At 39.6% G+C, this 27,064-nt stretch overlaps 2 protein-coding genes across 5 annotated transcripts in view; both read right to left on the reverse strand.

The window, feature by feature from the left end:
* Positions 1–2,759, reverse strand: part of BBS7 (Bardet-Biedl syndrome 7) — a 48,191-nt gene extending 45,432 nt beyond the window's left edge. For 2 of the 3 annotated variants that reach the window (XM_045019404.1, XM_045019403.1), the window contains exons 1-3: positions 2,581–2,759; positions 1,221–1,286; positions 173–235 (exon numbers count right to left, since the gene is read on the reverse strand). In XM_045019404.1, coding sequence (XP_044875339.1) covers positions 173–235; positions 1,221–1,286; positions 2,581–2,616 — 165 coding nt within the window. In that variant the 5' untranslated portion in view covers positions 2,617–2,759. The remainder of the gene's footprint in view (positions 1–172; positions 236–1,220; positions 1,287–2,580) is intronic. The other variant, XM_045019405.1, reaches the window with a different exon arrangement.
* Positions 2,760–4,658: 1,899 nt separating this feature from the next.
* TRPC3 (transient receptor potential cation channel subfamily C member 3) overlaps positions 4,659–27,064 on the reverse strand; it is a 92,832-nt gene continuing 70,426 nt past the window's right edge. For both annotated transcript variants that reach the window (XM_045017432.1, XM_045017431.1), the window contains 8 exons: positions 23,057–23,273; positions 21,665–21,898; positions 18,298–18,562; positions 17,244–17,439; positions 13,800–14,009; positions 11,796–11,879; positions 8,838–8,913; positions 4,659–5,625 (listed from right to left, as the gene is read on the reverse strand). In XM_045017432.1, the coding sequence (XP_044873367.1) occupies positions 5,483–5,625; positions 8,838–8,913; positions 11,796–11,879; positions 13,800–14,009; positions 17,244–17,439; positions 18,298–18,562; positions 21,665–21,898; positions 23,057–23,273 (1,425 nt within the window). In that variant the 3' untranslated portion in view covers positions 4,659–5,482. The remainder of the gene's footprint in view (positions 5,626–8,837; positions 8,914–11,795; positions 11,880–13,799; positions 14,010–17,243; positions 17,440–18,297; positions 18,563–21,664; positions 21,899–23,056; positions 23,274–27,064) is intronic.

Below are 27,064 nucleotides of genomic sequence, written 5' to 3' on the forward strand. Positions count from 1 at the left end.
GTTTGGAAGCCAACCACTGATCTAGAATCATGGGGCTCAGTAACCTTTTGCCAATTTTCAGAGCCATCTTGTTCCTTTCATTAACACAAACAGCTTTTTAATATTCATTATGTACAAATGAAAAACTGCACACCAAGAACTATAAAACAATTACATAAATATCTGACCTTACCATAGCTTCCCCCTTTTTGATGCCAAAACATGTAACAACACCATCATGATCTCCAATGACAATCTGCAAAAATGTAATGCATAATTATATCAGAATTATTCCTATAAAGATATAGATATATAGATATAGGGGGAGGTATGGCTCAGTGGTTTGAGCATTGGCCTGCTAAACCCAGGGTTGTGAGCTCAATCTTTGAGGGGGCCACTTAGGGATCTGGGGCAAAAATCAGTACTTGGCCCTGCTAGTGAAGGCAGGGGGCTGGACTCGATGACCTTTCAAGGTCCCTTCCAATTCTAGGAGATAGGTATATCTCCAATTATTATTATTATTATTATAAGCTTCCATCTTAAAGAGGAAGAACTTTCCTTATATTAGTCATGTGCATCTGCAGTATGGAAAGTAAGCATTACCAACTACTGCATATTTAATGATCATACTATATCATACAAGCACACAACACTTTATAGATATAAAGACAGAAAGTCCTTTAGTCATAGAGCTTAAAATCTAAATTATTTCTCTGAAATAATTTAACTGTCAACCCTTTCGTATTTGTTGTTTTAAAGAATATCTGTCACATAATGGAATCTTTGAAAAAAAAATAGTATTATTTTGATAAAACTGTTTTTCTATATTTTATATTGCTCATCCTTTACTTATTACCAGAAATGAAAAGCATATAATTGTTTCTTAAAAGTTCATCTATTCTGATACTTTCTTCCCACACAGAAATCACAACCATGAATTCACCAGAAATGATCTGTTTAGAAAGAAAAAAAACAAAAACAAAACACTCCTGTCTTCAACAAGTGTTCTTAGCAAAAAAGAACAAGGGTGGAGAAATATATAACTAATTTAAAAGTTTATTACTAAAGCCTAAGAATGTCCATGCATTGTCAGCAGGTCTTGAATCAGAATTAGTTGGGAAGCTTTGCCTATACTGTCCCACATAGAAAGAATCAAAAGATTATTTGCACCACTATCGTTCCAAGGGAATAATAATATCAATTTTTAACAGAACAAGTATCTCATTGTCAACAAAAGCTACCTTCTGTGTTGCCCTACGTCTTGATGCAGGAAGAAGCTTCATGGTCTTCTGAGATGTCACTCCCACCTATTTGAAAACATCAACTCGTTACTGAACATCTCAACTCTTACATTTCAAAAAATTTTAGTCCCACTCCTCTATTTTAAATTTCATGCATTAGCGTTCATGCTATTTAATGCCTCTATCCACAAAGCAAGAACAGTAATTCAGCATTGCTTGGATAGCCAAAATAATATGCCACAACTCTCAAATAAAAAGATGAATTGTAAAGACTATCCATTTGAGACTTGTACTGCTTTGTACTTGCTGACACGTCTGCTAATTCCTCTAGTTGGGGTACTGGTTTCAGAGATGTGACCACCACCTGTTTCCTGGATAGTTACTTGAGGCAGACAGACAAAATAAAGCAACATGCATAACAGGTGTCATATTTCAAAGACTGCAATATTTAACAATAGATCCAATTATTAATATTGATTAATATTTCTGATGCTTGTTATCCCAGACATTACTGACTCCCACACTGCAGAGTCCCACAACTACAGATCATGTAGCTATATAGATAAATGCATAGAAACACTATTTATGATTATAGTATTAGGCCCTGACACTGCACAGATTTAAGCAGATGCTTAGCTTTACAAAGATATGTTGTCTCACTGACTCAGTAGGACTTTTCATGTCCACAAAGTGAAACACTGTTTGCAGGATTTGGGTCTTTGTATCCAGAAGTTTTAAGGTATACTTGATATTTTTAAAGGTGTATTATTAACTTGTTTTAGGTCCCAAATTTATGGTTGGTTTTTTTTGAAGGGGGAATGAAAGTTTCATAACACTTAACACTAATATATTTTGCTTTAAATTCTAATGCAAATAGTTTTCTGTTATAAAATAAACATATCCCAACATGCAACCCAGTAGACTAGCCTACCAGATGCTCAGGCAGGAAGAAGGAGAGAGAGAGAGAAAGGAAGAAAGGATGGTCCAGCGCTCAGGGCACTAGCCTAAGATTTAGGAGAGCAGGACTCACTTCCCTGCTGTGTCACAGATTTCTTGGGTGACCTTGGGCAAGTCATAGAGCCTCTCTGTGCCTCAGTTTCCCCATGTGTAAAGTGGGGCAACCCCTGCCTGGCAGTCATGTTGCTAGATCTAGTAAAGCCTGTGAGGTCTCGGATGGCGAAATACAGCAAAAAAACACGCGGGAACTCCCCCGCAGATGTTACACAGTGTGATAACCAGGCAGGGCTCCTGGGAGCGCGGGGCAGGAGCGGGGCCTTTCCCAGACGGCCTCTGTTTATAGACCCGCCGCCAGCCCTGCCCCATCACTGGGGAGCCCCGCGCGGCGCGGCCGCGGCTTTACCTGCAAATAATCCACGCGGGCCAGTTGCAGCTCCATGGCCCCAGGCTCAGGGGCGACTCCGCCCGCACGGTCCAGGGACTGACCCCCAGCGGGCGGAGGGGCCGCGGCCCCAGCCTCTCTGTCCCCACCCGGCGGCCCGCTCCAACACAGCCTTCTCCCAGAGACAGCTCACTACCCGCTACCACGGCAACGCCGAAAAGACACATCCCCACAAGTCGGCCTGCTATTGGACACGCTGGCCGGCGAAGGGGCGGGGTCAGCATTGAACACGCGCAGTGATTGGGCAAAGCGTCTCTGCGCGGGCGGCGTGGCTAGGGGCCGCTGCGGGAGCAGGCCGCGGCCGGTAGAGAGCCGGAGAGCGGCGGGGAGGGGTTACCCGCCCCCGGCTCTCACCGGGGGGCGGCGGATGGTGAGAGCGGGGCACCCGGCTTTATCGTGGGCAGGACGGAGATACCGCTGGGGCGCTAGCCGCAGCCACAGAGGAGGCTGGGGACGGGGGTCTCCCAGCCCAGTGGCCATGGTGGGGCTGCCGAGGTCGGCGCTGCCCCGGCGGGCCGAGCTCTCAGCCCCCGGTGACCTCGCTGCTAGCGTTGGTCTACGGGAAGATACAACCTCACCCTCCCTGTCCAACTGCAACTGTCTGCGGAGGCTGGGCGGGGAAATTGCTACTCAGTTTTCTGGAAGTCGCTGCCCTCTGGCAAGAGGGTTCACGCACCTGGGAGCATCGTGCCTCCCGGCTTTGCGGCGCTCCTAGGAAGGCTCCCCATCTCTACTAGGTGGGGTTTAAAAGTACCAGGGCAGTGGGAGTCATTGAAGGAGCTTTGTAGGCCTGGTGTGCCCCGTTGATTAGCTGCCATTGCCGTCATGTCTGTAAATCAGGCCCTGGATTTCTGTGATTAGTTGGCAGGAAATGAGCTGGGCACACAATGAGCGACTTGCTCAGCATCAGTAAGAAATATATGGGAGAGGCAAAATGCCTCTAGGTCAGCACTGCTTTACAAAATTCCTGTGCTGTGATGCCTACAACTAAACTGGACAAGAGGGGCTAAGCTACTTGTGTGTTGAAACCACTGGTTGCCATGCTGACCAGTATTGTTTCCATTAACTCCCCTGTTGATCCATCTTGTCTTATACAGTACTTAAATTGCTCTTTGGGTGCAGGGGTCATCTTTTTGTTTTGTGTTTATGCAGCATCTGGCACACTGAGGTTATGCTCCCCGGCTAGGGTTCTCAGGCACTACAGTAATACAAATACCAATTTACATTCTGGCTCCTGGCCCAGTCTTCTCCCTACCACATTCCTCATAGCTCTGTCTTCCAGCTACTCCCTTTTCTTCCATGCTGTCAGTGAGGCTATGAGAGCAGAAGGAGAGACAGTCTATTCACTCTCACTTCTGCTGCCTAGCACCACCGTGGCCTCTGCACCCTAGAAGGGCAATTTTGGGTAAATTCTGCTCAGCCCTAGAGTAGATTATGCTCAGTCACTCTCTGGGAATGGCCCTTATCTAGTTGGTGTGCTGGAGCTTTGAGAGGACAGAACACTTGCAGTGCAGACAAAATCTTTGGAGAATTTCAGTACCAGACTCTACCAAACATGCTCAAACTATAATTTTCAGAGGCACGTAGCTTGGACACATTTGGACAGATTTGCATGGAAAAGCAAAAGGCCCATCCTTGACAGATAGACTTGAAGTTTTTGGCAAGGGGATTACCTTTCTCCAAAGCAAGGAGATTCTGGGACTTCTCAGTGAAACAGAATTTTTTGAGATACGCAAAACATATTTTCCCATAAGTTTGTCTCAGAAATGGCTTAGTTTTTGCTCAAGTTTCCCCAAAAAATTCAGTCTAAGGTGCACACACATTTGCAATGGAAAATTCCAGCTTGAACATTATAGGTTTGCCAAAGCTTTAAGCAACTGAAAGGTCTTATAATGGAAAATATTGGGTAATGTTAGGTATAGGTGTTGCTACCAATACTTCCTAAAACAGCCTTTTACTACCTTTGACTGATTGTTGTAAAAAGTCTCTGTGTATACCACTGTACACTTCAAAATCAGGTGCTGAGTAACTGGGGCAAGTTAAAGAGTCTGTAAAGTATGAATATTTTATTTAACAAGCATCCGAGGCATCATTTAGAATAGTGTAACAAAATACTAGCCCTGCATAGAATCTGAATTTTAAAAAAATCATCTCTACCACAAGAAAGAATAACTTTTGACTGAGTTCACTTTACCTTCAGAAGGATTTTTAAAAAGGATTTCTAGTCCCTACTGTTGAAAGCAAACATTATGCTGCATTAAGAAACAAACTGTAGTATATGTATGTTAAACAGTGCTCCTTAAGTTATATTCTTGCTTTGATATTCATTGTTAAACCTTAAAGTATCCATTCTGTGAGTTCTTCGGTTGTATCTGTTATTAGAATAATTGAAAAAACATAAATATTTCAAATAATACTTAACTGAGACCCAGCTGACTACTCCTTATTTATTACATTCTACAGGATCCTGTTCGCACCAGTTGGTTCAGGGAACAGGGTCCTTTGCAGTGCCTTTTGTGTGTGTGTGTGTGTGCGCAAATTGTTTAGTGCAAAGAGTTTTTGAAGTTTGTTCATAAAACAGTCAAAATATCAGCAATGCAAGATTTTTTCACTTTCAAGTGTACTTTCCTATTAAATGCAAAAACTGGTATGAGAGTTCTTACTTTTCAATACACTTAAATGAACAGAGCATTTTTTGCGTGATGAGTTGTTAAAATTTCCTGACTAAATTTAAAGAAAGCTGTACATAAAGTTATTTAGTACTAAAAATCTACCATATATTTTTCAAGTATAAGATACTCCAAAATATTATTGCCAATATTTGTGCTGAAGAAAATGCCAGGAATCCCAATAATTCATTGAATCATTCACATCTTGACATATTGGGGTTGAGTTTCTCACTGAGTTTATGTATTAGAATTGCTAAATCTTCTGTTGCTTGGGATTTATCTTCCAAAAGTTCATAGCGAAGACTGGAGATGTCTTGTTTGATTTCCTTTAATTCACCTGTATTAATTGTTGAAAGAAATACTTTAGTATTGTTTGTTAAATATTAAATACAGTTTTAAGTCACAACAATGCATATTTTAGAATTATCTCCCACTCAACCAAAACATTCATCAGAATACCATGTCTTTCCCTGACCCAATAAACTAACACTGTACTTCACCTGTATATAGTACATCTAAGGTTCTCAAAACACTTTACAAATGTTAATAAATTAATCATAACATCATTGTGAGACTGGTAAATATCTCTATTTTATAGAGAAGAAGCATGGATATTTTTAAATGAGTTGCTTAGGTCACACAGGAAGAGTGCGGCAAAGCTGGTAATAAAAACACATCTTCTGAGTCTCTGTCTTCTTCCTTAACCAAAAGCACATCTTTAGAAAGCAGAAAAAAAATCAACCTATTTTAAGGGATGTCAGGCTTTGACAAGTATAAACACGGTACTTAAATTAACATCTTCCTGGTCAAAACACAAATATCAAGGCAAGGTTGGTGACAAGCAACAGTGGTGTTTATTTCAGGACTTCAAGGGTAGAACCTTTCTTGAATATTCAAAGTATCATTCTTTCCACAAACTATGAGTGCTGTCAATTTTTATCTAGTACCCTGGGCAGAAAATTGCTTGCTATGTGTGAAGTACAGAGTACAAAATAAGACCTTTACTGTTCTCTTAAAGTGAAATCTTTAGGCTCATATATTTGAAATAATGATACTTGGCAATCATAAAGGATTTTCCACAGTGTATATAGCACCTTACATCCAATATGCTTTGAAAACCATAATTAATCCTTACAATACCACTGTGAGATAAGTATGATGCAGGGTACATATGATCTCTTTTACTGCTGAGAAATCTGTGCTTCAGAGAGGTCAGCTGACTTGCTCAAGGTCACAAAGGAGAAGCAGTGAAAGATCAGAATTTAGGTCTCCTGACTCAGTGTTGTGCTCTCACTGCTTGACCATACTGCTAACCTGAAATCCAAGTGCAAATACAAGAAGGGTCAAAACCCTTCAGAAAACTTGTGCTTTGTCAAGCATTTTGGTGACAGAACAGTTGATACCATCATCTCTATCCTGCTTTGCAAAAGATATATGTGTAAGTTAAAAATACCAAAACCAGAATATAAATTTTTAAGTTTTTCTGGTACAGTTACATACTTCTGGGCGTCTGGCCAAAAATGCCAAATTGAACTGTATGCTGTACTCTTCTTTTTTGTACAACCCTTGGCATCATCTAGAAACTCAGCACCCCTGGGATTTGTGTGTCATGTGCACTTTCCTTTTTCTATTCTATTAGTCAGAAATGAGTTCAGTACTAATAACACAGATTTCAGAGTGGACTGTTCAGTTACTACAGCTGTTCTCTTGATTTTGTTTTCTTTTTATTCATATTTTATTGGTTTTCAAATATACAGAAATTTCTAGTTTACAGTGTATAAAATAAGATTAAGGTATACATTATAGTTTAATTTCTTTTCAAGCCTAGATTCAGGTTTCAATCAGCTTGACGGTTTTTTTGTGGCTGTCACTATTTTGCCAATGCCATAGCACTCAGAAAATGATTCACAGGTTATGGGAGTGAAAAATAAGTTTAGTTAATGTCAGATAGTTTAGAATATGTTTTTATTTACATTTAAGCATATTTAGTATGGTAGCAAGGCTTTCGGTGTATAAAGCATCAATTTTTTTCAGAAAGCTATTGCTTAACATTAAAAATACAGTGCCAAATTGCTCTGAAAGAAGGGCCCATTCCTATCATGCATGGATAGTCCAACTGATTTCACTAGAATAAATCAAGACACTAAACCCTATACCTGGCACAGTTTGCGTGAATTAGCCCTAACTGTAGAGATGGGATTGGTAGTGACAGTAATTAAATAAGATCCAGTTTAAATCTAGATGTCAGACCATGAGCACTAACATCAACCAGGGCTAACTAACAAATTTAGCTTGCAGGATGTTTGTTTTCAAGGATATTTTTCAATATCTTTCTTAAAAGATTTTAATTATTACAGTTTGGCAGTAAAAAAGAACTGCCTTTTTCTTCACACCAATGTTTAGGCAATATTCTGAGTGATATTTTTGTCACATGAATGGTTTTGATAGCCCTATGTTTGAAGAAGTATTGCTGAGCAGTGCAATGCATGTGTGATTTAATATAGACCTATATGATTCCCCTCACTGTGTAGTGTGAATGAGTGCAAAACCATGGAAATCCTGCAGAAACTGGGGTGAGAGGGCCATATAGAGGAAAGAAAGCTATGCAGTGCATCCTTCCCCATCATACAAACTGCCTGCAGCCTCTGTTTCTACAGTGCACAAGCTCAGCTCTGCAAGGGCTATATGGTGAGGGGAGGAGTCAGGGTAACAGCTGCTATGGAGCATGTTTGCCTCTCATGCAGAGTAACCATACATTCTTTTTTCTCTGACCATAACTAACTTCCTGCTTCCATGTCTGCTTCTCCTTGCAGAGAGTTATGGGGTATGTAGTGACCAATTGACAAGCCAAAGTCACTACTGCAAGTTAGAGAGCCATATTGCCTTGGCTGTAACAGAACTAGGGTCAGAAAAGCTTTCTGAGGCCAACCAAGATTCTTTAAGGCTCTCCTACCATTTCTCATAGGACTCTGGCCCACATCAGGAACTGTGGCCATTGCCCCTTTCTTTTCTCACCATACAGCTATCACATGGCCATTTTCAATGTAGATTGGTGGTTCTCCCAGGGCCATGGAATTTTACAGGTGAATGTTCTCTCTTCCATTTCCCTCTTCCCTCCATTTTATGGTTCACAGTGTAATACAATACATTGCGCGTTCAGTTGAAATAAAACGAAGAGGAAGGATTTTCAAGGTGCTTAAGATACCAGACTGGGGCATAGGATATCTGAGTTCATTTCTGGCCTCCACCACCGATTTCTTGTGAGATTTTGGGCAAGTTACTTAATCTCTCTGTCCTTCAGTTCCCCAGTCTAGAAAATAGTATTAATACATCCTTTCTCCCATCATTTGTCTGTCTTGCCTATTACATTGCAAGTTCTTTGTGGCAAAGACTGTCTTTTGCTATGTATTTGTGCTAAGTTCATCTAGTAGAATGAGGCCTTGATCTCAGCTGGGGTTTCTAGGTGTTACTGTAGTACAAATAAATAATAATAATATAGTCCTGCAGAAAAACAATATCCGTGAATGCTGTGTTTACAGTGGCTCTCACCTTCATTCACTTCATCGTTTTCTTTGTCAACTTGTGCTTTCAGAACATAACGTTTTATAAGCCTTTTCATGATTTGCTGTTAGACAAAAAATACATAGTTAAGCAGTTACACAGCTTGTGTTCTATTCACTTAAACATCTCATATGCCTGTAAGTGAAACGTCTCACAGCACTTTCTTCATCTTTGCTTTTATTGGTGGGTTAAGTGGACCCAGACATTAAATTATGATCCCTTCCTTGTCTACATTCCTCTTGTATGCAGCCCAGGGCAGCAGGAGGTCTTAACTGGTACAAAAGTGCTAACAATATTTTCATGACATTATTGCCCCTTCATTCTAAGCAATTTCACACCCCTGCAATTTTGCTTCTCCACAAAATTCTACAAAATGGCTATTTTTTATATCTAAAACATGTACCAATCCTCACATGATTTTGCTACAAAGCCACATTCACTTGAAAATGGGTCCGTTTTTACTGGAAAAAATTAGCAAAATTTGGCAATGTTTTTGAGAAAATATGACTGCTCTTCTCACTTGTAACAAAATATCCAAATCTTCAAATTTAAAATTCTTTCCATTACATTATACATATTGTGCAGACTTCTAGTTCTAAACTTCCCTATGTCAGGGATTCAGGATGTTAGGTTAACTGTAGGATTTTCACTCACACTTTCCGAGTTGATTTTCCCCCATCCCTTACTTTCTAAGGTCCCATTTTACTTCCTTGTGCTTTGGCAGGAGCTGTGTCACTGCATACGTGCTATGATTTAGAGGACTTGCTACCTTCCCTGAGGCTATAATAAAGCAGCTCTTTACTGACCAGAATGCACCATACAGTATAAGGTTGAATGGAGTGCTGAGAGATGATTTATAAAATCAAACTGGCTATTGTACAAGGCATTAACACTATAGGGGTTTAATTCTGCCCCTTCACAGTAATTTTTTTTGCAGCTGAATTCACTTTATCATTATCTATGGCAGGGGTTCTCACACGTTTTCATTGCGTGAGTCACAATTTAACAGGAAGATTGTCTTGGGGTCACCCTCCTGCCCATTCAGACCACTCCTCACATGCACATGGCATTAGCCATCTCCTCTCCCCTTCATGATTGCATAATATGTCTGTGACAACTACAGCAATTGCTTACAGGGTTAAGTAATATTACAGAAGATATTTAATGAATTTTTAGCTGCTTTTATTTCAGTTTGGCAGCTGGAAACAAGAAAAAAAAAAGTCAGCACAATGTGACTAGTTAGCAAATGCTTCCACAAACCACCAGGGATTTATGGACCACAGTGTGGGAACTAAAGCTGGCTAGAAACTGGAATTCCAAATCGGTGATAAATTCTGAAATATAAAGCTAGTTTTTGTTCTAAAACAGAACAAAAGACAAAGTTTCAAAATTTCCTGCAGAACAGGAAATCCCAAATTTAATTTAGAAAGTCAAAATGACATTTTGGTTAGACATTTTTTAAATGTTTCCACGGCTCCTTGAGCGCCTCACAATCCTGCCAGCCCACCAAATAATAAATAACTTTTAATTATTATTTATTTTTTCAGCACCTTGCTGTTTGTCAGTATCACTCAGTGAGGAAATGTGCTCCACTCTGCTTTTATACCCTTTGTTTCTCTTCCTTTCTTATTCTCTGTTCTCATTTTCTCTCCCTCTCTGTCTTTGTGAGTATCCTGTCCTCCATGCATTTCCTTCCCTGAAGAAAAACTCACTTCCTGCTTTCCTGTGGGATTCACTGCCACTCCCTTCTCCATTCTATAAACCAAAATGATCAGCAATGAAATAGTTAATGTTAACATTGACATATCATCATTGGGCTTCAGAGCTGACACTGAGACAAGGGAGTTTACACCTCTACATTATTATGTAAAGCTGTTGGCAGCCTCAGGAAGACAGCACTGTCTCAGTTATACTTGGTTCACATTTGGAAGGTCATCTTTGCAACCATGAGGGCTAGAAACTCACCTTTTTTCACAATAAACTCTGCACAGTCTAAGAACGTCCTTTGACATAAATGTTTTAAGCAGGCAGGATCTGGCCATTGGGCCACCTTTTGGACACCCCTACTGCAAGGGCTCCTTTTGTGCACTCCTGTTGTTGCCCTGCTCATATCTGAGGCTATGCAAGTGTATTTACTGATATATAGCCTAACCTAACCCCTACAGATTCCTAAAGTCCCTTTCACAGGATCCAGGGCCGGCTCCAGGCACCAGCGTTCCATGCATTTGCTTGGGGCGGTACTTTTTAAGGGGCAGCACTCCGGCCCTTTGGGGGCAGCACTTTTCAAGGGGCGGCACTTTGGCCCTTTGGGGGCAGCACTTTTCAAAGGGCGGCACTCCGTTTTTTTGTTTGTTTTTGCTTCGGCGGCAGCACTCCGGCTTTTCTTTTTTTTTTTTTTTTGCTTGGGGCTGCAAAAAATCTGGAGCCGGCCATCACAGGATCTGCTTAGTGTGCAAAACATTCTCCAGTAAGGGCCAGAGCAAATATTCTTCCCTTTCTGAGCTGTATCGAATGGTCTTTGACAGGCTCCGCATCCTAGCAGAAGGAGCCACCCTGTCCCCCACGTCTCTTCCCCTCCATCTCCAGGACATTCAAGCATCACAGAGCACATGTAATCAGAAAGAACCTCTAAAGAAAGGAAGAGAAAATAATATCAACCCAATGCTCTCTGGATCTTTCCCCAGAGATTTGCTTCTGTCACTTGCTGCACAGGCTGTCAAAATGGCCAGATCAAGGAAAGGCCTATTGGAGAACTAGTTTAAAATGTTTCAAATGATGGGGCTTGAAAAACAAGCTACAAGTACTGTGCGCACACAGTAGCAGCAACAATATGCTTCTCTGATTGCCGAGAGAATTCTTTTTCATCTTGGGAAGACTCAGTGTATTTGAAGCACAGAATTCTGTTAGTATCCTCACATTATCACATTGCTCTAAACTAGAGCTTACCTGATAGCGTGTTGGCTGATTGAGAATGCTGTTAAAACTGTGCGATTCGAAAACCCTTGAGTTAGACTGAGTGACGAGGTTTAACTAGGAAACAATAAAGCTAAATTAGAACATATTCTATGGAATTCACAGCTGCTATAACCCAGCTTCATCTTTTTTCCATATGATATGACAGAATAATATGGCAATAGCACATCATTTCAGAATATTGTTTTCAGAAAACATTGAAAATAATTTGGGCCCAAACTCAGCAAAGCACCTAAGCATGAGTTTAATTTCAAGGATGTACTTAAGGCCATCCCTATTCAGCAAATCACTTAAGCATATACTTCAAGAATGTGCCCACGTCTCATTAAAGTCAAAGCATGGGCTTACGTGTTTTGCTGAACCATGGCCTTGAGGAATAATAATAATATATTTGGAAAACAGTTCACCATCAAGTTATTAGTGCAGCAATAAACTCTTGTAATAGCTATCAGAGTCCAAATACTTAGAGTTTTATAGCTCTGGAGTAGAAAGAGAAGGGAAAAAGGGTTGTGAAAAGATGGTCTTGTGGCTAAACCATAAGGTTGGGGATTAAAAGATCTGAGGCCTCATTTATAGCAGTGGGAATTAGGAGTCACAGCAGTGAAAAACTTGTGCAGATGAGAGCAGAATCAGACTCCTGGGATCTATTACTGGCTCTGCCATGAACTTCCTGTGTGACCATTTAAAGTCATTTAAAAGTGACCATTAAAAATATAGATACACACACACACACACACACACACTCTCTATTTTGTTTCTCTGTGATGTATAAGGAAAGACTGAGTGTTTTTATCATAACAGAAACAATTCTGCTTACTTTTTTTTTTTTTACATTATAAGTTCAGGTTTTACCTATCTTGAAAGACTTTCTAGAGACTGGAGTACTAGTGAAATGAGGACTTTACAAGAGACCACAGAGTGACAACCCAGTAATTAGGAGGGGAAAGGTTTTCTAGCTGAACTGTTTCAAACTACTTTTGGGGATATGCGTGGGGGTTTATTTATTTATTTACACACATATTTAACTCCAATGCCCAAATAATATAAAGGTAGAGAGATATCTTTGTTAAAGATTCAACACTCCTGAAAGTTCATAACAAACCGAAGTTTTAGGAAGCCCTTCATCAAAACCAGCAAAGACCAGACTTGGCATTTCCCATGTGTTATAAAGTAAAAAACAACCAAAATATATGACTTAAAAAATTTCTTTCAATCCTTCTGTATACATAGTAAACCATTAAAAAAGGCTATGATCCTAATCTATAAAAAAATCCTTTGAAGGTCACTTTTAACCTCTGTGCCCCAGTTACCCATCTGCAAAATGGGAACAATGGTTATCTACCTCGCAGGAGTGTTGCAAGACTGAATTTATTGCTATTTGTGAAGAACATTTCAGATGCTATGAGTGAAGATGTTAGGGAAGCGCTAGTTATTATTATACCACAAAGGCACAATTATCCCTCATCCCTGTCAGGAACATAGCTTTTTGCAGTGAAGAAGTTTGGGAAATGGTATACTATATAGCTGGCTAAACTTGCCCCTTCACCTATTCTGGTGATGAAAGGAAAAGTTAGCTTTCCAGATCTTCCAGTCTTTTACCCTTAAAATACATGAAAGTCCACCAGTGGCATCTTTCTGGATAAGGCTGAAGACTTCTTTGTTTACTATTTATGGCATTTCTTGTGGGATTTATTTTTGTTGTTTGGTAGTTGGCTAGGAATGATGTTTTTGTTGGGTTATTTATGCTTTCAGTTATATTTGGTAAAGGGACCTTGCTGCTTTGCAAAAATGTATCATTTTACTTTGCTTTTGTGCTCTGCTTAAAAGGCATCTGGTTACAGCACTTTAAAAATAAACTGCTTGATTAATTGGTACTATCCTTCACAAGTAAAAACTATCCCCTAATATTTCAAGGAAAGCAAAGAGCTAGGAGGCAAACACATTTATCCAGTACAATGCAAAAATTTTAAGACCTACCCTAGATTTGGAGTTACCCATCCCTATTTCAGTATCTTTCTGCAGCCTTCTCCTCCTGCACTTAGAAAAGCTGACGATCCTCATGATGAAATAGAAAAAAGACTTGGGGCTTGGTACAAGACTGAATGGTGGAGGTAATGTTTTTCCATCATCAAAGTAAGATAACCAGAGCTTAGAGCGAGCAAACTTCCACTCCACATCACTGTCATCCTGCATTAGAAACAAAAAGATGTCTACTTTGTTTTACTTAACTTTAGGTTTCATATAATTCAAGACTCTTTCAAAAGGAGTCTACCTTAAATAGCTTCTCTTTTTGTTTTATACAGAAATGTGATGAACTTGTTAGTGTGAATGATTCCCAGTAGTTCTACTGAAATGCAGCTGCGTTATCAAGTCTATTTTAACTTAATTCCTGCTATGTCTATTTACGTGGGCTTTTTATGGTCATATTTAGTTGAAGCATGCAAATAGTTTAAAAAAGTGTTATATCTTCAATGAGTGAAAACTGAAATATTAAGGTCCTGCTATTAAAAGAGAAAGTTATTTAATAAAAGCAAGTATTTTCTTCCTTAAATTTAATGCTGAAATGTGGTGCTGTGCAAGTGAGGAAATAATATCAGCGGGGTAGCCGTGTTAGTCTGGATCTGTAAAAGCAGCAAAGAATCCTGTGGCACCTTATAGACTAACAGACGTTTTGCAGCATGAGCGTTCGTGGGTGAATATTCACTTCGTCGGATGCAAGTAGTGGAAATTTCCAGGGGCAGGTATATATATACCCACGAAAGCTCATGCTGGAAAACGTCTGTTAGTCTATAAGGTCCCACAGGATTCTTTGCTGCTTTTTGAGGAAATAATAGTGTTGCCTTTTGGGTAGGCATAGTGTGAGCAGTTAACGTGCAAGCCTTTCCACACAGCCCTGCCTATGAACATTACTTTTGACCTTCTTTTGATGGTTAACCCACTATCTTTTTTTTTTTATTGGCATCCATGGGAAGGAATAAGCAAACAGATTTTGTGCCCAGACTGGTAAAATCTCATGGCAGTTTTGTGAGCCTTACCTAACTGAAATTTGAACACATTCTCCAAAGATGAAAAATTAGTTTATTTGTTTCCAGATTAAATTTAATCCTAAGGAATATAAAGTATTTTCAACATTTATCAGAAATGCACATGCAAAATATGTTTTGATTTTTCTCCTTTTATTTTAAATTTTTAAGTCAATTTATTACTCATCAAAAAATGCCAAAATTACAGCCCTGGATACTGTAGCCCTGCATTTACCCACAGAATAGGTACAGAAGAGGGAAACTTTTCCCATTATATCCTGCCAAGGTGAACTGCAGGGACTTCTAAACTAGGTGTGATGGCATAGTTCAGTCCCCATGGCAGTACATTTGGCCTGTCTGCTGAGATTGCCAGCCAGAGTGTCATTGCCAGTCATGATAGTGGTTTGCATAATTTGGGCTCTTGTCTAGAAAGGGTTGGCTGAGATCATCAATTCCATTTAATATAGGTCGCTCAAGAGCCAGCAGATGCTAACACCTCTCATGATCTGGACCATAAATATGTGAGTAGGGAGCAGAGAATAGACCCTAAAGTTTGTGATGTTTCCATCATATTTTGTACAGAGTAAATCATCTTAGAATTTCCCAAGAAAACTATCTGCACGTAATTTTTACGTACTTTCTGATATCACAAAAGCAAGCTGAAATTTTGCTAAAACTGTTTTTGTAAGGCCACAGATTGATTGGCATCTTAAATATACTTTTGTCTTTGTAAGCAATCTTGATTTGACTTTTAAAACCAGTAATCTTCACCCGTTTGGGTCTGTCTTTCTTTCCTTCCTTTTATTGCACAGTATTTGAACGGTAAGCACCTAAATTGAATTAATTAAATTCTGAAATGAAGTTATTTGCTGTCCCAATGAACCCCAAATAAATCACCTGTCTTATAGATGAAATAGCTATTCATAATTTTGAGAACTCATTCTAATTTAAGATAAACTGCAGGCATTAAAAATCTGCCACTTTGCAGGTGTGCGTGAATGCAGCTGCCACTAAGTTTTCAGGGCACATGGCAATGTGTAGCTAAGATTAGAATCAAGTTTTAAATATTGTACTGAAAGCAGAAAAAGGGTGCTTACACTTCAGACTGAATAATTAAGCTTGAAATAGCTGTTAAATGTGATTTAGTCATCAGAACCCTCTCTCAGAAAAATCTTTGCTTATGTCATGCATTAGCACAGTGCGTAAACCTAAGAAAGTGTATGTATTAATGAAGCTGAAGTACCTAACACATCTATGTTTAGTTAAAAGGTTTGGGGGAAATGGACTAGCGAGCCAATTATCTTTATGGAATACAGTAAAATCCATTTAACCAGCACCGAGGGCCTGGCCACCCAGTCAAATGTCCTATGTTCAGGAAAAGGTGTTATGAAATGTTTAAAAAGTAAGAATTAGGGAATCAACTAGCCACGTGCTAAAATTGTCTGCCCAATAGCTTTGCTGTCTATTGTATCCCATCCTTCATTTGAAAGTTTGTTTAAGTTGTAATTTTTTTGGGACAGACCTTTACTGTTTGAACAGTGCTTACCATACTCTCATGTCTATATAAAAGCAATGAGTGATACTATCTGTCCAGATCCTGGGAGGTCCCAAACAGCTTGGCTTGTTTGCCAGGTAGACCCAAACCCTCAACCCAGTTTTTCTGCCATGTCTGCAGGGCAGAGAACCAGACTGGCAGGTGTTAAATGGCTATAGAACAAATGCAGTAGGGGATCATTAAGCTACAGGACTCAGCTGCCAACCATAGAATGAAGGAAGAGGGGGATTCTGATTGGAATTGCATTCACACTTGCATGGTCACGGATACTGCTTCCATCCAGAAAAGGGTTGAAATTTGATTTTGTTTGAATTTTTGTTTGGACTCTGGGTTTTTACTGGGCTATATCATTGTGTAAGAAATATGTTTATAACACAATTTGATACTGTTTACAGATTAAAACTACATGGTAAAGCACAACTGTCTAGACAGGCCCTTAAACATGGTTCTGGCTGCCAAGTTCCTGTCTGTGTGGACCAGACCAAACTGTTTTGAAAAAAAAAAGTTTTGGCCTTTCAATGCTGGTAACCAAATCCAGATTGGGGAAAAAAAAAGTTTAAACCATGTTTTTCACAGATGGTTCAAAGTACTGTTTAAATAAGGTGCAAATGAGTTGTTCTCACTCTAACTTCTACTTTGTAATATTTTGTAGATTTTTTCTCTCTAAAGTTGTTCATGAAATAACCCATTATCTCCTAGCACAATGTTTTCTTGTGAGCTTCTTTAACTGGGATAGTCCCTTTACTCATACTTATTTCCATCAGAATGTGCCCATTAAGAGGATTTTAGTGTCCTTTTAGAACATAACAAAAGGGAGAGATACCTTAGAGAGAGAGACCTTACCTCAATTTCTTGATACGAGCTGTTGATCATAGCAATCAGCATGTTGAGCAGAACTACAACCATTGTTACATTGTATATGCCATACAAAACATAGCCAATATTCTCTATGAATTTATGATCATATTTGAGGACAACTGAAGTCACTTCAGATAAACCAAATATTGACCAAAACAAGGTCTTGAAACTTTCTTCAACTCTGTATGAAAGAATCGAGAGGAATGTTACTAATTATATAAATAAATACACAGTTCTTATGACAAATTTAGTAAATAACCTCAAATTTCTGTCTGTGATTTAGATTTTAAAGTTTTGTAAGGGATTTTAGTGTAGATGTTTAATCAAAACAACAAATACAAAAAATATTTTTTCACAGAATGTTTGATTTCTTCCCAGGGCCGGCTCCAGACCCCAGCGCGCCAAGCGCGCGCTTGGGGCGGCGTGCCGCGGGAGGGCGGCAGGTGGCTCCGGTGGACCTCCCGCAGGCGTGCCTGCAGAGGGTCCGCTGGTCCCGCGGCTCCGGTGGAGCATCCGCAGGCGTGCCTGCAGGGGGTCCACCGGAGCCGCGGGACTGGCGACCGCCAGAGCGCTTCCCGCAGCGTGCCGTCCTGCTTGGGGCGGCGCAATTCCTAGAGCCGCCCCTGTTTCTTCCCATGTTGATTTGACTACACTGGGAGCAGAGGGCACTCAACATCTCACAAACTCAGGCTATGTCTACAGAACAGAGATGATATCAGCACAGCTATGCCAGCTTAGCTCTGCCTGCACAGTCCCACCAGCATAGTCCTTAGAGCAGACACAGCCTATACCAACAGAATGAGTTTCTCTGTCAGTGTAAAAATGCCACCTCCCCAGATGACATTAGCTACATCAATGAAAGCATTCTTTGGTCGATAGCTGCATCTACACCGGGGGTTTCATTGCCATAACTGTGTTGGTCAAGGGTGTTTTTTTTCACATATAGCTATGCCGATATAACCTTTCAAGCCTCAAGCCCCTAGCGGGTAATGACTAAAATTTTGTATTTCCTTTTGCTTAAGCACAACTTCATACTTACGTTGTAAAAGCAGAGTTTACTTTAGCTCCAAGGTAGTAGGAGTAGAGTATGAACATCCCAATCATAAATGCAAAAAATACCATAATAAAAAGGACCATAAACTTAAAAATGTCCTTTACAGTCCTTCCAAGGGAAATCTGCAAGGGCCCAAAGCTCTCATTTGCAGGCAGGATATATGCAATCCGAGAGAAGCTAAGCACAACAGCTATTGCATAGAGACCTTCAGATATTATCTGTGGATCAGATGGGAGCCATTTGTCTCTGGCTGGAACACATGAAATAAAGGGGTAAATAATTGAGTTTCTTACTTATCACCATGTTTAGAAAAATATAGCTATAGATTGGGAATTGTCATGCACATATCTGTATCTAGTAAGGACAAACATTTGTGGAGTCTAGTAGCTGATGTTGTATTACAATTAGTTTTTAAGTTATAAATGAAGAATTTGAAATGTATACTTTTTCAGTGGAAGTTATAATGTAAAGAAACATGAGGATCTCTTCTAAGAGTGTGTGTATTTACCTCTCTATTGGTAGTTAAGCATGAAAATTAATATGAGGATATATCCCACCATAGTATGAATTTTTTATATTATTACATATAACATTTATAGATTCTATAATAATTAAAATCACTACTAATATTTGCATGTTTCTGTACATGATAAAATTTTCCCAAATTAAATTAAAACACAGTAGTATTCTTATATGTACCCTAATCTTTATTTCTCTTTTTTATTATTTAATTTGTTTAGATATCTATAACAGCTATATAGGACCACTAATCATTATTCAGTCTTTCCTGAGTCTGGACTCTATGTCCCAGTCCATTTTTGTTTAACAACAATAATTATTTTTTATTTATATTGTATCAGTGACTAAAGACCGCTGCTTTTAATAAGATATAACCTCATATATGTTCTGTAAAAAAGTTATTTTGTAGGTTAAAAATCATATAAAATATCCATACAAGGGTAAATTATTAGCCTTTCTATTGCTTTAATTAAAAGGGTACTAATGACATCATAAATAAGGACAGTAAAATAAATATTTAATATAAAAACTTTTTTAGAGAAAAATTAACAGTGAATTATGTGGAAATAAATACAATATTAGCTTTTTTTTTTCAATAACATATGTTAATATCATGTCAATATCACCAAAGGTTGTGGGGTTTTTTGTTGTTGTTTTGTTTTTTAATTAAAGCAATAGAAAGGCTAATAATTTATTAGGAGTTATATGCAGAATTGAATCAGCAGCAGTGTATGAAAGGGGCAGCGGGGTGGTTTGGTTTTTTTTATGGAAAGCCAGCACTGTTGGCTGAGGAACAAATTTAGTTTATTGAGTGCAACAGGCTATTTAGGTTTTTGTTACAATTTTCTCACCAAAAAAACAAGAGAGAGGAGTCTCCCCCTTATACCCATCAGCCCAGTTCAAATGCTCACTCTTCCTGATTCAGAGCAATTACTTGAACCCAAGTCTCCCAGGTGAGGAACCTAGCTACTGGGCTAAGGTAGCCTTGGAAGGATTAGAAAGGGCAGAGCAGGGGGCATGCAGGGCCTGGAATAAATTAGCCACCACCAGCTTGGGGGCCCCACTCTGCATTGGTGGCTGGGCTGGATCCAGCCTGGTGCTGGGCTGCCTGCTGCTGCTGGCAGTTGCTGACACCAACTGCAGGGCTATTATTGGCCAAAGTGCCATGGTGGCTCAGGGCTTCGGCCAGGGCAGGGGACTTGCTAACTGAAACATGGGCAGCCAAGCCGGGTGCTGTCTCTGCTAAAACCATGGGCCCAGGGTGGCAGCCGGGACCCTAGGTGTGTGGGGAGGCAGCCAGGAGCCCAGGGGTGCTGCAGCACCCTCCGCACCCCTACTTCCCACACCGATGTCTTCCAGGACCGACCACGCTGGCCAATCGCACCGGCCCTCGGGAACTCTCCAAAGGGCAGGGCCCAGAGCGGTCGCTTCAATTTGCCCTACCCAAGGGATGGCTCTGGGATTAGATTGGTAAACACTGATGTCACCATACACATGCAAACGGACAAAAAATACTTCCATCGATAATAATCAAAATTAACAAATAGGCAAGTAAGAAAAATGCTGCTTGAGCATTTAGAGTCAAAATCCAATAATGTAGACTTGTGAATTAGGCTTATTACAAATGAACACGTGAATGATCAGTAAAAACAGGTATGATATGTTGATTTAGAGATATTTATGTTGTATATTTTGACATCCGATGTTGACAATTTGTGTTTTAATGGTTTATAAAGCTTGAACTCTTTGAATTTCAACATCTACTGTCATTAAACATTTGTTTGACCCCCTCATAATTTCATGCAGCTGTGAAAATTTAAATAGATCAAAGTCTAAAAAAAATTCTTGAAAATAAACAGCAATATTATCCATCAAAATTATAAAACATAAAAATCAAATTTTGCCAAGCCTAGATATAGGATATTTTGGGGTGGGTTTCTCAATCTCACCCGTTGAAGCTGTTCCTCCCTTATAAAATGCTTAAGCATTCCTTGGACCAGAAAGAGGATGAGAATGACTCTCTAGCCCCATGGCTAACACACTCATCTAGAAGACCCAGATTCTAGTCCCTGCTCCAGTGAATATTTAAGTATTTTATAGAAAGTGGAACAGCTTTGACAGGAGAGACTGAGAGAAACCCACTCTAAAAATACCCTATGCCCCAACACTGAGCTGGGAGACCTGGCTTCAAATCCCTGCTCTGTATCAGGCAGACTGGGGGTTTTAACTTGTGCCTGACATGCCACATGAGTGCTCCAACCAACTGGATATAAGGAGGGTGGCACTATATCCTCAGCTGTGTTTTGTGTGGGGCTCAATCCAGAAGGCAGCCTCTTAGCATGCCTACCTGATCAGGCTCCACAGAAGAGATAGATGAGGGAGTTTTTTGCATGCCCACCAACAGACATATAGGCACCTGCAGGGTTAGGTGGCAGCTGAGCAGAGGGTTTTGAGGATCTAAATTTTGGACTTAGGCACCTAAAGTGGCAGTAAGGCACCTAAATCCCTTGTTGAATCTAGCCCTAGCCGTCAAATTTAGCTCTAGCATAAGCAACTGCATGGACTTCATGGTTATGCCCAGTTAAACCTGAGCTGAATTTGGCCCTATTTTGTTTAGTATTAGTATGTCAATATGTTATTTGTTAAACTGATGGTCACAACAAATACTTTTTAAAAAGCATAAAAAATAAATACAAATCGGCAGAAACCTTAAGGTAAATATTATGAAATCAAATAGTTGTAAAGGGTTTCTATTTATGCCTAACAATCCTAACACTATCCCTTTATATGAGTGCCCACTAGTTTACTACTTGAAAGTAACATTCAAACTCACCGTAAGTAAAATACTCTATTTCAGGTGGAAGTGTGACTACAGAGAGGTCACTCTCCTCAATGTAGTTATCCACATATTGCTGTGCTTTGGTGGCCTGCAGAAATGCTAGGAGCCTGGCTGTGAAAGCAGCAATGAAAATGGACAACATCCCAAAATCTAGAACATTCCACAGCTGCAAAATATATTCCCTGGGTCCTTCTAGCCAGAGCTCTTTGCATTCTGACCACATCATACCTGCAACAAGAAAGGAATAGAGCCAGTTTGGTCACTACTGAGAATCATTTAACTTTCCCTCCCATAAAATCAGGATTCACCAGGAAGGCACTGAAGTACACATTTTCAGTATTACAGGGTTGCTACCTATATCAACTTTCCTGGGGCTGTCTTTAGGGCCAAAGTTCAGTCATCATGCATTGGGGCTGCTACATTGTAATATAATGACTTCACAGTGCAAACATCATGACCTCTCAACGTGATGTTTTTGTTGCAGGAGGATATCTTTTAAAAGTGGAAGGATAACCCTACCAGCGCTCCTCTCCCATTTCACTTAATAACATACATAAAATCTCAAACAGGCTGGCAGATGATCAGGCAATGAAAAAAAAGTCTAGTAACAAAAACTGACTCATTAGCCCTTTGACACTGAAAGAAGCTGTGATTTCCTCCAGTGCTAAGTAAGTCCTAATTAGCTAATGCATTAACATCAAGCCACGGAAACATCTGACCTTTTGGCATATACAACGGCATAGGGTTTGTGATCTTGTTTAAAATAACGAGTTTATGTTATTACACTATTGTATCAGTGATATTACACCAATCCTATTACATTCTGAAAGCTAAGATATTATTGATATGATATCTATGATATTATACCAAACCTGGATTTCTGCCACAAATGCCAGGATTTCTGAACATTGTAGTAGTATCATTGTGAGTCATTGAGTTTTCCATTTATTACACAGTGGAACAATCTTCATCCTCTGAAGAACACAGCTGGCCATTTTACTTTTGCAAATATGTGGAAATTACTCATTTTACAATGTTAAATAAAATTGTTCATTACACTGAACATAAGAAGACATGTTGGTGATGTTTACTTAACTTGAGACAGCTCTTACTGAAAGCAGAAGAAACTAGAAACATGCCTTTCCTACCCATGGCACGTTTGTACACCAGGGGCTGCATGAAGGGGAGTGTGGATCTGCGTATGCCAATTGTTGGCTGCTGGAAGTTTTCCTCTGGGAGCCAATGTAGCCCCTGAATACCACTGGAGCCGTATACATGGCTGCAGTGGGGGTCAGAATTTGGGCCTCGCTTTTTTCTTTTAGACTGTCTATCTTCACAATACAGCTGTCATGGAATTGGAGGGAAGCAGCAATATTCTATACTTACCAAGCACCCACACCATGATCAGCATCTCCGTCCAAGTGAACCGGGTAGTTTTCACCCTAAAGATCTGTTTAGGGTAATCAGTAACAGTGACATTTGGGAGGGTTGTGATGCCTTCAAATCTGTCTGAGGCATTGAACACCAGTAGGCCCAAGAAAATAATGAAGGACGCTGCATGTGCCACAAATTTCATAAACGGGCTGCGGAGAATTTTTCCAAGCTGTGAAGGCAAAACAAAACCAGTTCCTCATTTTTAAAAAAGATACAGCATTTCCCTTGCATCACACAGCTCAGAATCATAAAGAGGCACTTACAGATAATGGTGGGCTAGAATTAAAGTACCCGCTATTGCTTAGGGATACCCTTTAAGTGCACTGAACAGTCATGCAATGGTATCATTCCTGCCAGTAGTCTCAAGAAGGCAACCCATATAGAATGATGTCCTGTCAGTCACCATTTTTGATGCTCCATAATCACATAGAAGACAATGTTTGCAGAGTAATTCTCTCAGGAATTACACCCACACCATATCAGCATTCACTACTGTTCAGAGAGGACCTGATCTAATGCCCGTGGAAGTCAATGGAGAGGTGGATCAGGCCCAGGGAGAAGCGGATAACAAAATATCTTCTCTACCAACAGGGAAGATATCCAAAGTTTTCAGGGCATTATTAGTTTACCTACGATAATTAGCTGTATCGAGTTCAGCAAATCAGAACATCAAAGCACTATTTATATCATGCCTGAGGAAAAACAGACTCTTCTCTGGATGATGTATTCAGAGCATAAAATATCCCCTAGATCAAGACTTCATAAATGCTTTTTAAAAAACTAATTGAAAAAATTTACACAGCAACAAAGTAAGTAAAACGAGTTCAGAAATATTAACATGTTTAAATGAATTCATCTGGATTAAAAGAGCACTCTGTGGGCTAGAGAGTGGCTCTATTAATGTTGCTGCATTTCGGATGGGTGGAGGTGCATTACAACAGTGGTAGTGGCCAGCAGCAGTCTTCCTGCAGAAGACAGAGGAAGCAGCACACTTCAGGGAAGCTGAAGGGAAAGCACTCTGGAGCTGCATTTTCTACCTCCTGTACAAAGAGGGAGCATGTGAGCCCATTTGCACTAGCCCGGTGCCACAAGCCAGTGTGGTAAGGGGCAGGGCCATAGCTCATCTTTTCTGGACCAATTCTACTGCCAATCTCTTGAGGGAGGAGGGGTTCTTGTACCTCTGTTGGTGCTGTCACTCCCCAGTTTATGCACTCAGTGAGTGCCAGTGAAAGGGTTCTTGGGGGATGGGCATTCTTTCCCCCTAACCTCCTGTAATGCACTCACAAAAGAGCAATCAAATTCTGGCCCAAAGACTTCTGGGTAACTATGGACCAGTGTGTCATTTAGATGTTGGCTAAAGTGGAGACTGTGCAGAGATGCAACCACCCTACACCATTGGGAAATCCAGGAGGTACTGCATCTTAGGAAATATAGTTTCTACCAGTTTCCTCTCCCAGCTTCCTTCCAACCCCTTTTGGAGTGAATAGTACCCTTGGGGATATATGCACATAGCAGTCTCTGAAGACCCTTGTGCATAAGGACTACTGTTACCCCTGTCCTTTCATGAGATACTGCAAGATTAGTGGTGGTCAGAACGTCTTGCCTCAATTCCTGCACAGTCTCTCAAATTATCTGGCTCCCCAAATATAGCAAGGGAGTGACACTAAGTTAGTTCAAACATATCAGTTGTATTCATAGATTCCAAGGCCAGAAAGGACCATTGTGATCATTTGCTCTAACCCCTTGTATAACACAGGCCACAAAACCCCCCAAAATAATTCTTAGAGCATAGCTTTTAGAAAAACATCCAATCTTAATTTAAAAATTGCAGTGTTGGAGAATCTACTATGACCCTTAGTAAATTGTTCCAATGGTTAATTACCCTCATTGTTAAAAATTTACACTTTATTTCCAGCCTGAATTTGTCTTCAACTTCCAGCCATTGGATTGTGTTATACCTTTCTCTAACAGATTAAAGAATCCATTATCAAATATTTGTTCCTCATATAGGTACATATAGACTGTAATAGAGTCCCCCCTCAACCTTCTTTTTCTTAAGATAAATAGATTGAGCTCCTTGAGTCTGCCACTGTAAGGCATATTTTCTAATCCTTTAATGATTCTCTTGTGGCTCTTCTCTGAACCCTCTCCAATTTATCAATAACATTCCAGAACTGTGTGCACGCTCATGTTCAGCTGAGTATCCACCACGACCCTCAAATCCTTTTCAGAGTCATTGCTTCCTAGAATAGAGTTCCTGTAAGTATGGCCTACAGTCTTTGTTCCCAAATGTATATATTTACATTTAACCCCATTAAAATGCATGTGTCCTTACACCTAGCTTACCAAGTGATACAAATCGCTCTATATCAGTGACCTATCTTCATTATTTACCACTCCCCCAATTTTTGTGTCATCTGCAAACTTGATCAGTGATGATTTTCTGTTTTCTTTTGGGTCATTGATAAAAATGTTGAAAAGCATATGGCCAAGAATGGTATTAATTATGACATAAGACAAAATATTATGTGAGATTTTAAAACCTCATCTGAAGTTCTGCGCTAACAGCAATATCCTTTCACAAGAAAGCCAGTGAATTTAGTGAGTGAGGAGTCTAAAGTAGTTTTCCTATCTCAAGGTTTTCCTGGACCTGAAGTCAGAGGTTAGATTCAGTGATGTATGCACTAATTTGACATTCACTAGTTATACAAATGACATTAATAGCCCTGTTTGTTCCTGACCTTTATAAAGCATTTTTAAATTACAATATTAAGCAGTTGATCTGTACGTCCAATACTTTGATTTCACATGAGCATTCAAAAAGGGCCAAGTGTTTCTGGCAGTGGGAATTAAAGCTCATGGAGAAATGCCATTTTTTCCATATCAGACATTAAAAAAAACCTGATCATGAGTTTACATGACATCAGTCTACCATGCAGCTATAAGGGGTACCTTTACAACATCTCATCAAGGGAAGTGACATTTCAGAAGATAATCTGAGTAACAACGATGCTATTTCATAAAGATTAATCTTTAAAATAAACAAATAAACAAATGACCAAGGAAAGAAAACATCAGTTTCCTTTTAAAAATGTATGGGGTGTGCAGAATCTTATCACCTCTTAAAGGTGAACTGCAAAGCAAAATATAAACTCAAATGGAACACAAATTTCTGTTCTGGATACCCCTTCTGAACAAGCTTGTGGGGAAGGGCCTGGAAGACATTCCACAAAGAAGTAAGTTCTAAGTAAACTTTAAAAAAACCTTCTCTCTGTGAAATCCTCTTTTGTTCTTCCCGGTTTACAGAAGATATATCAGAATACATCATTTTGTTGACATCACACATATCATGGAATGAATGGATTTCAGTGAGACTGCTGGCATTTGTGTTATGACATCATCTGTGAACCTAGAAACACCAGGATGATTTCACCGAGGGAAAATATAAATGTGAAATTATTTGTTTAAAATGTTGTTCTCTTCTGAATGCCCCCACAGTGTGGTTAGAAAACTGTGCTTCATTTAAGTTTTGCTTTGCAATTCACCTTTATAAGCAATCTGACCTAACAGTTTAGCAACAACAAGTATTTCATTTAGGGCTCAATCCTGTACCATTGAAGTCAATGGTAGTTTTGCTATAGAATTATATGAGAGCAGAATCTGATCCCTAAGATGCCAACTGAGAGGAACTGATATAGAGCTTTTTGGGCCACTGTAGGAAGTGGTCATTAGCAAAAAGTACATAGTACTTGTACAAGTTCAAGTATATAGCTGGTATCATGGAGAGAATCTAACCCAAAATATTCAAACAAACATAAATATCATGGAGTCTGAGAGAGCTTATTACATATCTTAGTGCTCAAACACAATTTACTTGCACATAGAATAACATTTCCTCCTCATACTTGATCAATCTTATCCCCTCTTTAAAATAAGAGAATTTGGTTCAAGGCTGAGATT

The sequence above is a fragment of the Mauremys mutica genome, chromosome 5 (assembly GCF_020497125.1).
Source record: "Mauremys mutica isolate MM-2020 ecotype Southern chromosome 5, ASM2049712v1, whole genome shotgun sequence".
In the NCBI taxonomy this organism is placed as follows: Eukaryota; Metazoa; Chordata; order Testudines; family Geoemydidae; genus Mauremys; species Mauremys mutica.